The 13592-nt window shown below is 37.7% G+C and overlaps 1 protein-coding gene across 3 annotated transcripts in view; it reads right to left on the bottom strand.

Annotated features, from left to right (window-relative positions):
- Positions 1-13592, bottom strand: part of Colec10 (collectin sub-family member 10) — a 55587-nt gene that overhangs the window by 22473 nt on the left and 19522 nt on the right. For all 3 annotated transcript variants that reach the window (NM_173422.3, XM_011245615.1, XM_011245616.2), the window contains 2 exons: positions 8824-8895; positions 4657-4728 (listed from right to left, as the gene is read on the bottom strand). In NM_173422.3, coding sequence (NP_775598.2) covers positions 4657-4728; positions 8824-8895 — 144 coding nt within the window. The remainder of the gene's footprint in view (positions 1-4656; positions 4729-8823; positions 8896-13592) is intronic.

Genomic DNA, 13592 nt, shown 5'->3' with positions numbered 1-13592 from the left:
TGTGAGCACTTGCAGAAGCCAGAGCAGGCTATTGAGTGTCCCAAGCTACCATGCTTTGCCTTATTTTTTCAGACCGGGTCTCTCACTAGACCTGGAACCTTACTGGGAGACCAGCAAGTCCCAGTGATCCTCCTGCCTCCACTTTCCTTTCCTGTCACCACAATGCTGGGATTACAAGTGCCAGTTGCCACACCATCTTTTAAAATTGGTCTTCAGGATTTTAACCTTGGTTTGCTCAGCAAGTTCTTTTACCTACCATTTTCTCTTACCAGCCTCCTGTTTATGTTTTAAGTCAACAGATCCAATAAATACTCTATTCATCTCATAACCCTATGGTGGTTTGAATAAAAATAGTACCCATAGACTCATGGTTTTGAATGTTTGGCCCATAAAGAATGGGTCCATTAGGAGGTATGGCCTTGTTGGAGGAGGTTTGGCTTTTTAGAAGAAATCCGTAACTGTAGGAGTGGGTTTTGAGGTCTTGGAAGCTCAAGGCAGCCCACTTTGTTGGAGGAGGTGTGTGTGTGTGGCTTTTAGGGGAAGTCTGTGACTGTGGGGGTGGGCTTTGAGGTTTCAAAAGCTCAAAACAGTTCAATTTGTTCTGCCTGCAGATTCAGATGTAGAACTCTCAGCTCCTTCTCCAGTACCATGTCTCTGTATGATGCCATGTTTTCCACCATGTGATAATGAATCAAACTTCTGAAACTGTAAGCCTGCTCCACTTAAACATTAGGTTTTATAAGGGTCACTATGGTATATCTTCATGGCAATAGAAACCCTAATTAAGACACCCCTCAGAAACCAATATTCTACAGGGGCAAATAAAATCCATGAGGACAGTGATAGAGGTGTACTCTGGGTGATGCATCTCTGAGTCATGAAGGAAAAGTGGGAATTGACCAGAAGGAGGAAGGAAGTTTAGTTAAACCATCATTTCCAAATTTAATTATTCAACATTTCTGGGATCCATCCACTTTGGGACTCAGCTAGTCATACTAAATAAAGATTTGTCACTCTTCCTTTCTCTGTTACCTAATACTGAGTCCTTACATTGTGGGTTATGACCACATTTGAGGTAAATAAGTAAATGTGTGTGTCCTGAGAACTTGCCAACAGTAAAAAGTTTTTGAAAATTCCACAAGCAAAAGCCAATTCAAAGTTACTCAGATAGTGAATCTGAGGTGTTGGTGGCAATGCTCACCTATGTTGCATCCTGCAGGGTCAGTGGAAGCCCTGGTTCTGAACATAGAGCATGCACACTTTGCACAGTATGTTACCATACCATGCAATCAGAGCTAAGAGGACTGTACTATGGGTTTCAGTGCTTTTATTGAATACACAAAGTTATATACACATAACGTTCAGAAGACTAAGAGAAAGAAAAGACCATATTTTCCTATTGTCATCCATTATCAGGTAAATATCAATTTAGTTTAGCTTTTGATTGTATAGTGTTAGAAGATTTGCTATTTAAAATTGCTGTTTGAATTTCTTAAAATAGCACTGAGTGAACTTTGGCTTGGGATTTGGGTAGAATTTCCAACAATCTCTGAAATAACCCTAGACAGACTTCTGTCATTTGTACTTATATTTATGCAAAACAGCAAGTACCTTTACACACTGAGCCAACTCACACATTCTATTATTACTTTTAAACACAAATATTTAGCTAACCCAGTACAATTTAGAGATAGGCAGCTGATTTTCCATTGAAAAATAGTATCAACATACCCTTTGATTATTGTCATGTTGTGTTTGTTGTGGAGGCCTTATACACTTTTTAGTAAATGCATTCCTAGGTACATGATAACTTTGATACTATGATAAATGGTGTTATTTTAGTTTCATTCTTCGTATTTAGAATTCAAATTTATTTTTATTCATTTGGCATCCTAAAACTACTTGCCATACAAGTAGCTTATCTGCAGCTTATTTACAATTTTCTGGTCATGCAATAAATCAGCTGTATGTAATGAATCTGTCTGTGTCCTGTTCTTGTGATGCCTGGTTCATTTCTTGTATTTGTATTCTGGCTAGATGCTCATGAGAAATGTTGATTAGAATTCAAGATGGAAGGAGACACTAACCTCATTCCCAATCCTGAGAAAGACATTTTGAGATTTTTTTTAATTGAATGTTTTAAAAGTAGATTCTTTGTTGTTTATATTCTCTTTCAATTAAGTATTTTCTTGCATACTTAGTTTGCTATGCTAAAAATACCAAATTGGTATATGTTTAATTATTAAAAATTTTCAGATTTTTCTGGAGTTATAACTAAATTATGGAGCATTTTTCCTGGGCTTCTCTGTTCTTTGGAAATCCTTCAGAATCAATGGAGTCTGAGTAAGTTTCTAGTCACACCCAAGTCTCTCAATGTTGCTTCCCCTGTACACTGGGCATTGCATATGAACTGACGAATGTCCTACATAGGATCCACAAGTTAATTTCACATTGACTCCTTATGCTCCAGAGCATGGTTGTCATTCTCTCATGCCTTTATGTGTAAGCACTTAAAAAAATACCTAGTCAGTCATAATTTCCAGAAAGATTAACTTGATATAGTCTGCAGCCTCTTGCCCTATAGCTAAAGTCTAGCTATTGTTTGATTGTTAACTATGCTACTGTTCTTCCACCATTGTAACTTGTTCTTGATAGGCTGTGGATGTTCAGACTGCCATCATGAGGACACATTTTGGCATTCACATTATGTATGCCTGAGATGTCTGATTTGCAAAACTCCAAATTATGTCCAGCCCTAGGTTTGTCAAGCATTTTCCCTTGTTTATTTTTCTACATTTTTTGTGCTGCATGTGCCTGGGCACAGTACTTTCATGACTTGTACTGGCCCGCACAGTAGGTGGTTGGAGTATTCTTGGAAGCTATTCCTATATTGTACTTGTTAGTAATAACTTAACTGTTTATGAAAGTAACTTCAAACTATATAAACATATCAGCTGAGGTCCAAGCTAAATGTTTTTCTTCACTTAAGCCTGTCTCAGTTCACTTCTTGAATACTTGTGTCCACTCCCAAATCAATGAATACAAGAAGGATGATAGAGAAAATTTAGAGCTGGAGACAGTGGTCTTAACTCATGCTTTGTTGGTAGCAATATTAACAAATGGGTTAAGAGTTGAAAAAGAAAAATACTTTAATATATAATTCATACTAAGTATATATTAATATATTACATATGTGAACTGTTAGAGGGTAATCATTTTAAAAATATAGAGAATCACTATTTCAGCTGATGGATATAAAATGCTTACCAAGTTATATATCTGCATAAACCCATGGTAAGCCTCCTCTCCGGGTTTTGGGTAAGACCTGTGCAAATGAAGTGTTCTGAAGATAGTGCTTCTCCAATTTTTTTTTTTTTTTGATAAAACCACCAGACTCAAGCAACAACAGCTGCCACAGACGATGAAGAGCTTTTGTAGCATTCCCCAGCTTTAAAGATTTCAACCAGTGGCAAACATCCAAGAGAGGCGTCTATCCATGTCTCCCAGTTCAACTGAAGGAAACCCCTTAAGGGTCAATGTGGAGAGGTGTGAGCTGAGATGGCACAGAGCCTCCAGATGAGACTAGAAGCCACAAGCCTCAGCTCGACTCCACTCTGGCAAGCTGCCTATAAGAATCCACTGTTGAGCACCACTAGGCACTTGATCAGTTTTGAAAAGGGCCAAAGGTTTATGAATTATGCATTCATCATAACATAAAGGATACATTATTATAACATTCATGACACTGAGCTTCTAATCTGAACCTTTATAGAATGATTTTGTGCATTTATCTCAAATGTCTTTTCCTGGTGCATGAAAAGTTGTTGCCATTTTCTAAGACCTATTTCAGTTTCTCCCCTCCCCATCTCAATCCTGCCTTCCTTTCCCATTTGGCACCTCTAGTACTTATGTTATTCAGGATTATAATTCTTATTGAGAAATTCTTATCTTTCTGAATGATCACCGAGCTGCTGGCAAAGCATTTTGACTTTTTCTTCAGCTTTATGTTTCCAACCAAGTGGAACAATGCCTGTATATATATATATATATATATATATATATATATATATATATATATGAATTAATGAATTTGCGAACAATTGAGACTTGTTACCATTGTGAAGTTTTATGAGAAGAGGGAAGAGGGCAGGGAAGGGGAGGTTGGGTAATAAAAAGGAAATTATTGAGGCTGCAGTTATAGCAGAATATGTCCGAAAGGGTAGGTATTTTTGGATATATTTCAGTTTCCTATCTTGATAATAGATTTTGGAGATGTTATTATTAATTTCTCTACTCTATGCTTGTCTACATTGTGTTATATGAGTAATCACGACAATATTTAAATCACATTATCATTGGGTCATAGCAAGGGTTAGTAGCTATTCATAGATCCAGGGAGAGAGTTCAACATAGAACCTACCAGAACTTTATGTGTGATTCTGTTCTGAAATCTTGGTTAATTTTACTCCATGGTTTATTTTTGATTCTCAGCTATGGGATATATTATTTGCATAAGACTCAAGTTCAGGAGATAGAATGAACACTATTTAAGAGAAAGAAAAGTGATCATTTTCATGACATAAAGCATTAAAAGAATGTGTTCACTATGTGCTTGATTGCTTTAGTTTGTATTGCTAAATAGCATGGCCAACTTACCCTTCTTGCCAATAGGGCCAGACTTGCCAATATTACCCTGGGCTCCCATATCACCCAGCTCTCCTTTCACTCCTGAAAAACAAAGCATGCCAGTTTATAACATGAGACCTTTCTTTTCTTTAAGAATGTGACTTACATGATCTTTGATTAAAATAAATAGCAATATACATATATATTTACTTATATTAGTTATTATCTATATACTAGGAATATATATTTGGTATCTTAGGGAGAATATGTTGAATACTATATAGAAAAATTATTCTACATTCTATATAGAATTCTCTCCACATAGAATACATATTAATCTATCATCTATCTATCTATCTATCTATCTATCTATCTATCTATCTATCTTCTACCTAAGATGACAAGTTGTGATGGTTTGCTCAATAATTAGGTTGACAATGGCTCCAGCTGCATATGCAGCAGAGGATGGCCTTGTCAGACATCAATGGGAGGAGAGGCCCTTGGTCCTGTGAAGGTTCAATTCCCCCGTGTAAGGGAATGCCTGGGCAGGGAGGTGGGTGGGGAACACACTCATAGAAGCAGGGGAAGGGGGGGATGGAGATTTTTGGAGGGGGAATCAAGAAAGCGGATAACATTTGAAATGTAAATAAAGAAAATATCGAGTAAAAGAAAAAAATGCCACAGGAGGTACCACAATACCTGATCTTAAATTATGCTACAGAGCCATAGTGACAAAGTCTACATGATATTGGCATAAAAACATTAATGTTGACCAGTAAACAGAATATGAAGAAATAGCACAGCTACAGCCATCTGAATTTTTATCAGGATGTGTCAAGAACTGTACTGGGATAAAAAACCAGCCTATTAAACAAATGGTGCTGACAAAACTGGATATACTGCAAAAAAATGAAGCTAGATTTATATTTCTTGTGCTACTTAACAATCAATTCAAAGTGGATCAAAGGCTTTAATATTAAAGCTGGAATCCTAGAACTACTAGAAGAAAACATCAAAACATATATCAAGATATGTATATGCAAAAACTTTCTGAACCATATTCCGACAGCACAGGAATTTTTTCAAGAAATAACAAATGGACTAAATGAAATTTAAAAGTTTCTGCACAGCAAAGTAAACTATCAGATGCTACATGATGAAAGAACATCTTGGACTGTTTTTTTTTTTAAAAGACTGTTTTTTAAATCTTGGGAAAAGACAAAAGAGGTTCTGACAGAGACTATACAGATTAAACTCTTTTCTAAGCTAGGGCTAATTTTAATTTTTCCAAAGCAACAACAACACCTTTGCTTGTTTTAGTATTTGCTTGAAAGTTTTAAACAACTTTCATACTGTAGCCCAGGCTTATCTTAAATAATGTTAAAACAGCCTTCCAAGTGCCTAAATTATAATTGTGAGCAATTACACACAGCTACTACTCAATGTCCATGATACTGGAACATACTTTGAATGCTACCAGAAGAAACAGTAAAATATACTGGTCTGATAGAAGCAGACAAGTTGTGTAGGTAATAAACCAGTCTGTGATTGGATTTAATGCCTTTGATATGAGATGGAACCCATGTTCAACCCTGTTTGGGTGGCCAAGGTCCTGGGACTAGACAGGCCATGGACTTGGAGGGAAAACCATATACTAGTGTTCTGCTAAAGGAACACATTAATAAAACAACTCCTGATGGCATTCTGTTGTACTCAAATTCAGTGATTTCCCCAGGATGTCATCATTAGAGAAACTTCCTCCTGAAGTAGATGGAAAGAAAAACAGAGACGTGAAACTGAACAATGTGCAGAGAGAGAGAGAGAGAGAGAGAGAGAGAGAGAGAGAGAGAGAGAGAGAGAGAGAGAGACCTTGGAAGATGTCTTCATCAAATCCCTCCCATCAGGGGTCAAGGAAATCTGCAAAAGAGGTCACAGAAAGATTCTAAGAGTCATTGGAATGGAGGATATCAAAGAAACAAGGCATTCTAAAACAGGGCTGATATTCACAAAACAGAGGCTGTAGCAGTATGCACAGGCCCTGCAGGGGTCTAAGTCCAATGTAGCTCCAGTACTGAGAGGAAAAGTGGACACACATGCACATTCCCAACCCAGAAACTCTCTCAGACTGGCAGATGTTTGGAAATGGAAAAAGGGTTTCCCAGTGAACTCTCACTGGGTGTAAAAACCACGCTTGAGAGGCAGCTCAACAGTAGATTGCCAACACAAAATATACTCAATGGTATTTTTCTAGAAAAGCAAAACAAAACCAGAAAATGAACCCAAGACACTAATATGTATATCCTATGTTCAAACAGAGTTAAAAAGGTATCTATTAATTGAAATATGATGTTTCTGACAATTCTGGGCATGTTGGTGTTAAAATATTTACTGCCCAATATTGACTAATGCCCACAGCAAAGGGTCTGTAAAATAAAGAGTAGATAAGTGGCAGAGTAAGCTTCTTCTATTTTGTTTTAGATAGATTCACCTCTAGATAAAGTCCTGGTTTTGCCTTAGGATTGATTTTTTCCCTCTGCTTTCAAACAAGATTTTAGCTACTTCAGAACATGGAAGAGAATGCATAGCCATAAAACCTGGTGGTGAAAGAGATATTAGAAACTGTCTTGCTGAAGTTCTGTTACTTATTTTTTTTCCTTTGGAGACAGCATCTCACACTACCACAGACTGCTTGCTGTTCACTCTGAGCCCCAGGCTGACCTCAAATGCAGCAGTTCTGCCTCACGTCTGTATCCTGGGATGGCAGATATGATCCACCACAGCCTACTTTGCTGCTAAGCTTGTAACTAATCGTCAGGGACCCCCTACACAATTTCAAAGTCTGTTTTTTAAAAAAAAACAATAATATGGGATGGGCATGGTTGCTCACACCTATAATCCTAGTACTCAGGAGGCAGACGCAGGTGAATCTCTAAGACTAGAAGCCTAGCCTGGTATACAGAACAAATTTCGAATTTTCCAAGGCTGTCCTATGATACCTCCCATAAAATACAAGCAAAATCCAACCAAACAAAAACAAAACAAAATGCCCTCAAAAAGCAAAAAGGAAAATGAAGCCAAACCAAACTAAAAACCAAAGCCAAAAACTAACAAATAAGTGATACTATAAAATAACTAACAATAAGTGATACTATAAAAACATTCACTAGATGTAAATCTTTGTCTTGTGAGAATAACTTAGCAGTTAGCTTAAGAACTTTTAGAATCATACAGTCTTTCTCAGATTGAGACCTAAGGGCTTGGGAGTCTTTTCCACCGTTTAAAACTTTAAAACAAGTGGTCCCTGGGTACGGTTCCCTGAGAGGAAACAACAGAGGTGTTTGGGAGATAAGCGGTGGTGATCCAGAGCCTTTTGCTTATTGACTGAATTTTAGTAAGGTTTACCCTTCGGTTTATTCATGAAAACATCTAAGTAGCTTTTTGTGTTACTGTTGTTTGCTTTGTTTTTGTTGTTGTTGTTTTTTCCTACAAGACCCTCCATCATTTTTTATTATAAGGAAAAACAAAGTAAAGAAATAGAGAAATTGGGAAAAGACAAGCATTTCAAAGGACCTTTCTTTGAACATAACTATTTCCTGACCCACCCCTAAACATACTTTCATGATTATTTGGGAACTTCACATCATGTACTCCATTGCACTCAGTTTCCATTCATCCCATGTCCACTGTCCACCTTTGTGACTACATCCCAAAAAGAAGAAGAAAAAAAAAGGGGGGGGGGAGGGGGAAACTAAGTCCAATTTGTGTTGTTCATCTACTCACTGGAATATGGACAAACTGTTCTCTTAAAGAAAACTGAGTCCTTCTTCCCCTATATCCTTGCCCTCAAAGTTATGATACCTATGTTTCTTAAAACTCATCATCTTATATTTTGTCAGAGCCTGCTCCTCCCTGAGCCACACAGTGTGAACAGTCTTAATGATACAGCTTGAGAAATACAACAGCGTCTAGCCTTGAGGCAAGTCCATAGGGACCCTTCGCTGGTCAGGTAACCCATACCTCAAACATATTATATCTAAATCTGTGGTAGGGAGCTTGTGAATTTGCTAATTTCTAAGACAAGAGCCAGGGGGGAGAGAACAGGGGTGGGAGAAGGAGGGACAGAGGGAAGAGGAGATGGAGACAGAAGGGGGGAGGGGCATTGCACATTAGATTGCCCATTTCGACAGGCTAACTTACCTTTTGGTCCCTGGCGTCCCACTTTGCCATCCTTGCCTTCTTCTCCTGTGTCACCTCTTTCACCATCATCCCCTTTTAAAACAAAGCAAGACAGAGTAGGTCATCTCAACTAATGACTAAGCTCAATCTCCCCAGGGGGATGAGATCACTCAAAATGCCATTGCAACTTGAATTGAGAATGGACCAAGGCCACAAGAATTAGACAGCTGAAAAGAAAGGATATCCATTGTAATCATCACAGCAGCTCTGGTCCACATAAGAGTGACTATCAACAGTCTGTCATGGATGGCAGAGAGGCTCATGGACTCTTGAATTGCTGAACTCTTGGCTATTTGTAGATGCTAGGAGTTCAGAAGGGGATCATTGTCTTTAACTTTGAACCCTCTGCTGAGCCCACAAGAATCTAACTCATGGTCATGCAGAATGTGTTGGTTAAATTAAGTGGGTCAAAATGCAGGAAATAGAAATGAATGTGTAAAGAAAAGAAGAGATAAATAGGGGTGGTAGGGAGTGAGATGCTAGGGCATTGTTTCATTGTAGATCATGTAATCTCTCTCTATGAAGTTGTCAAGTAACTAGTTAATAAATTAATACAAAAGAAAGTTGCAGTATATCTTCTTCTTCTTTTCTCTCATTATTAGTGGGACCCCGCAATTTGAGGCATGGACTGGGAACTAAGAATAGGAGACTAGGATTAGCAAACAGCTGACAAGCAGCTGTATGTGACAGTGACTGCCACAGCCACAGACGAGTGGACCTTTAACAATTAAAACTGACTGAAGGAGTGTTTTACTAAAACGTTTACTGAAATGGACTATGAGTTAGAAGGCACAGATAATAATATCATGCTAGTTGTGAATAATTTCAGTGATTCTTTGATATGTTGCTGGTACAGCTTATTGATTTTGGAGGAAGATGAATCCAGACCTGAGTCGCAGCTCTTCTGTCACCTATCTGGAGAAACATAAACAAATGGTCATCTTTTCTGAGCCTCACTTTTCTTTCATGAAAATTAAAATAATAACGTGTGGGCTACTAAGAAATTTCCATGGACCAATATACACACAAGATAGGAGCACAACTGGTGTGTAATTATGGTGGCTACTGTTACTCCTTCCTGTATTCTGTGTTTCCTTATCATTAGTGTGGGGTATTACCTGGCCTCACTGACTTGTTCAGTTGTTTTGGAATCAACAACATAAGAATGTGAATGTGCTTTGGAAATAAAGAGCATAACACATACCATGTTGTGATTATATACCCACATTGTCACCATGGCAGCCTCCGGACAATGAAAGCATGAAGAATAACGGAAAGTGAGATTCCAGGTTGTGAGATTATCCAAGCATCTGGCTGTTTTACAAGGCTGACTACAGGATCCTTCTGGAACTGGCTTTTACAAAGATGCTTAGATGATTTCTGTGGTCAGACTAGAGGGGTTGTGTTTGGATTGGATGGCGTTTTCCAGTGCTGGGGGTGGTGGTGTTTATTTATCAAGGTTAATATGTGCTGTACACTCGAGCTAAGGATTTTGACATAGAATTATGGTAATTCCAGGAGGTAGAAACTATTCTCACTCTAGTTCATAAGTTAAAACAAAAGCAAAGAGAAAAATCCAACAATAACAAAAATACCAGCAAGATGCTGTGTGGTTAAGATACTTCTGAATTATCACAGGGTCTCTGAGTATCCCAGTGAGAATGTTCCCATGTCTGTTTCTGCCCTCCCCATGTAAATTTAACACATTCTCTGTAGGCTTCAGTGGCTCCTAGCAGATGGTAGATTTTAGGAAACTTGACGTTTGTCAAAGTTTTCAGAGAGACAGGGGAAAGTTACCAGGAAAAAATTGACAATTTGTATTGCCTTCTAAACAAGAAAGATAGTCAGGATTATGTTAGTATTCCGATGACTAAATTCATGCAGAATGTATCCCAGAGGTAGAATTTGAGAGACTTGGCTTTGTTGCTCACTAGCTGAGCAATTCTGCATTCTGGGAGTCCCTTTATCTTTTTTGAGTCTTGTTTCACTCAGTGCTAGAATGGAAAAAAAAATTTTATTTGTGTGTGTGCATGTGTGCGTGTGTGTGTGTGTATGTGTGTGTCTTTCAGAAAATTTTCTCCCTTCCCCCATCTTTTTCATCTGTTCTTTCCTTTATTTCCTCATTTTTCACCCAGTGTGACATTATATAGAAAACTGTTATCTTCTCTACCATTAGAAGACTGAGCTAAATTCTTCTGGTTACCTTTTTATACTAAATGTGTCAGCTCATCTATGCTTAAAGTTCATGTTCAGTCGTCTAAGAGCTGAGGGATAGGCTGCCATCCTAAACATTTTTTTTGTTTGCACATAGAGAATTTGCTTGAAATGTCATTGAATTGTCTATATTTTGTTTGAACCATATGATACTTTGCGAATGTTATGATAGTGTTATTGAATATTATGAGCCAAAGTGTCCATTCTACCTGAGATGTACTCTTTCATCCAATCCCCATGACCACCTTTCAGAAGGATGCTATCCTCAGCTCCATTTTACAGATGAGGGAATGAGGTCAAGCAGAGGTGAGGCAAGGTCTATCTGGTTATTGTATGTGTAATGGTAACATTGGGATTCATATTTTGGGTATCTTTCCTCAAAGTCCATGTTCTGCACAATTGGCGTGATTTTATATGGATTTTTATTCTCTCATTCTTGGGACCTGGATTGTGGATCCATGGAATGGGACTAAAGAGACAATTCCTGCTCAGTAAAGGGCCAGATCATAAAGTCACTTGAGTGTGAGTATTGGTACCATTATTTTTTCCCTTCCTCCCTCCCCTCACTGGGATATCTCTCATTCATTTCCAAGCAAGTGTCTCACTGGTGGAGGCAAGGTGAGTGATTTAGTCATTTGCTGCTCCCTGGTGGCTTCTGATGAAAGATCCTAAAAGAGAGAAACAAGATTATAGTTCCTGTGACCTAAATGACTGCACCAGCCTGCCTGCAAGAGCTGAAGTAAACAACCTGTGTCTTAGTCTTCCACTGGGGTTCTGGCTATTTAATCTTTGAGAGTTACTTTAGTGAAAACAGAAGGGAGACATAAAAACAAGCACCGGAAAGAAGCCCCTCATTTCAATGTTGTTTTTTAGTGTCTTGGGAATGTTTTATGAGATTTCTTCATTTAAAAAAAATAACTACTTACATTTATTTAAAAAAAAAAAACAAGCTAAGCTAAGCTATAATAGACTAATTTTAAGTTTCTAAATTTTATTTGCTTGAGCCCCTCCAGGTCATCAGCATACTATAATAATCTCCCCAGCAGAATTCCACCACAGATTACAGTTGGCCGCCTTTTTAAAGTTAGGATTTATTTGAAATTAAATAACTGAACTCAAGTCTGTACCATGAATTTAAATGGAATAAATATGTAAAGGAATTACCACAATCATTTTGGAAATGCTAAATAAAATCACTGGAAAGTATGTCTTTCCTAATGTTAAAGTAACCTTAGAGACAGGAGAAAAGTTGTTAGCAATCTTTTCTCTGATCACCCTTAGAACTGGATGGGGCATGTGGCGTGAGACCCCCTGCAAGGATACACTCTACCCTATAGCAAGCTCCTCCCCCCTCCTTACATTTTGTTTCCAAATTTGCCAATTCTATCTCCTGTTTTGAAGCTTACAGTACAAGGACTGAGATAGCCTCAAGGAATAAGGCTATTATACTCAACCTGCACTTTCTCTTCTCCAGATACTTTGCTAAAATACATGGTCTTTCTTGTGTTCTGCAATTGTTTGTATTGCTCATGTTTATCAATTTATCATTCCCTCAGTGCCTTCATTTGCCTTCCTGTCTACCCCATTTTTTTTCTGTTCAATCCTTTCTACACAGCTCTCCCTGAGATACAGGGAACAGATTGAATTGTTTGAAAATTCACATTTCACCTCTCTGAGACTTAATTTTTTTATATTTATAATGAGAAAAACCACATATTCCACAGGACAGTTTCAAATTAAAGGCATCTCATCCAATGTGTGAAGAGTATTCACTTACTCATTTAATGTGCTCCACTGTTTGTATTTTAATGGGGAGTTAAAAAGCAATTATCCCTATGTATTCACTACCTCAACCCCTACCCGGTAACTTTATTACTTTTTTGCTTGACTGCACGGTTTTTTACTTCACGCTATAAAAATGTTTATGCACTTAAAGATGACAGACAGATATACCAGTACAAAGATAGAGCTACTAGCTTGATGTCACTACCTGAACTATTTTTTGCTGAATTTTTTTTAAGAATCCAATTACAGACATGACAACATATCATCCTTAAACATGTCAACAAATGTCTAAAGGCTAGCAACAGCACCTTATGTAAGAACATTTCCATGGCAACAATATTGAGTCTTATTCAAGTACTTGATAAGATCTGCTTCATAGAATTCTTGTGGTTCCACTTACTATCTGCCTATATGATTATACTCTTTCAGTCTAATCTTGTAAGAAGGAGAAATGAACAGTTAGAAAGAGAAGCCAAAATTCATTGGAATGAACCTGAGTTCTTTGAAAACAAATCATGAACAATTATGTCATTTTTCTTTTCTGTTGAGAGAACTACTAATAGACTGAAAGGAGCTGGGGAAGACAAATTCCTACTGGTCATTTACAGAAAGCAATAATCCTGAGAAGGTTGAGTATAAACAGATTATATCCAAAGGATCTAATCTTACACATCAAGAGTTCCAGCTCCCATCAGATCACTTATCTTCTGCTAGAGTTTGGATGGAGAGAG

Source organism: Mus musculus, chromosome 15 (genome assembly GCF_000001635.26).
Source record: "Mus musculus strain C57BL/6J chromosome 15, GRCm38.p6 C57BL/6J".
In the NCBI taxonomy this organism is placed as follows: Eukaryota; Metazoa; Chordata; class Mammalia; order Rodentia; family Muridae; genus Mus; species Mus musculus.
Note: the sequence above shows the minus strand (reverse complement) of the source record. Positions and strands in the feature narration are given on the sequence as shown.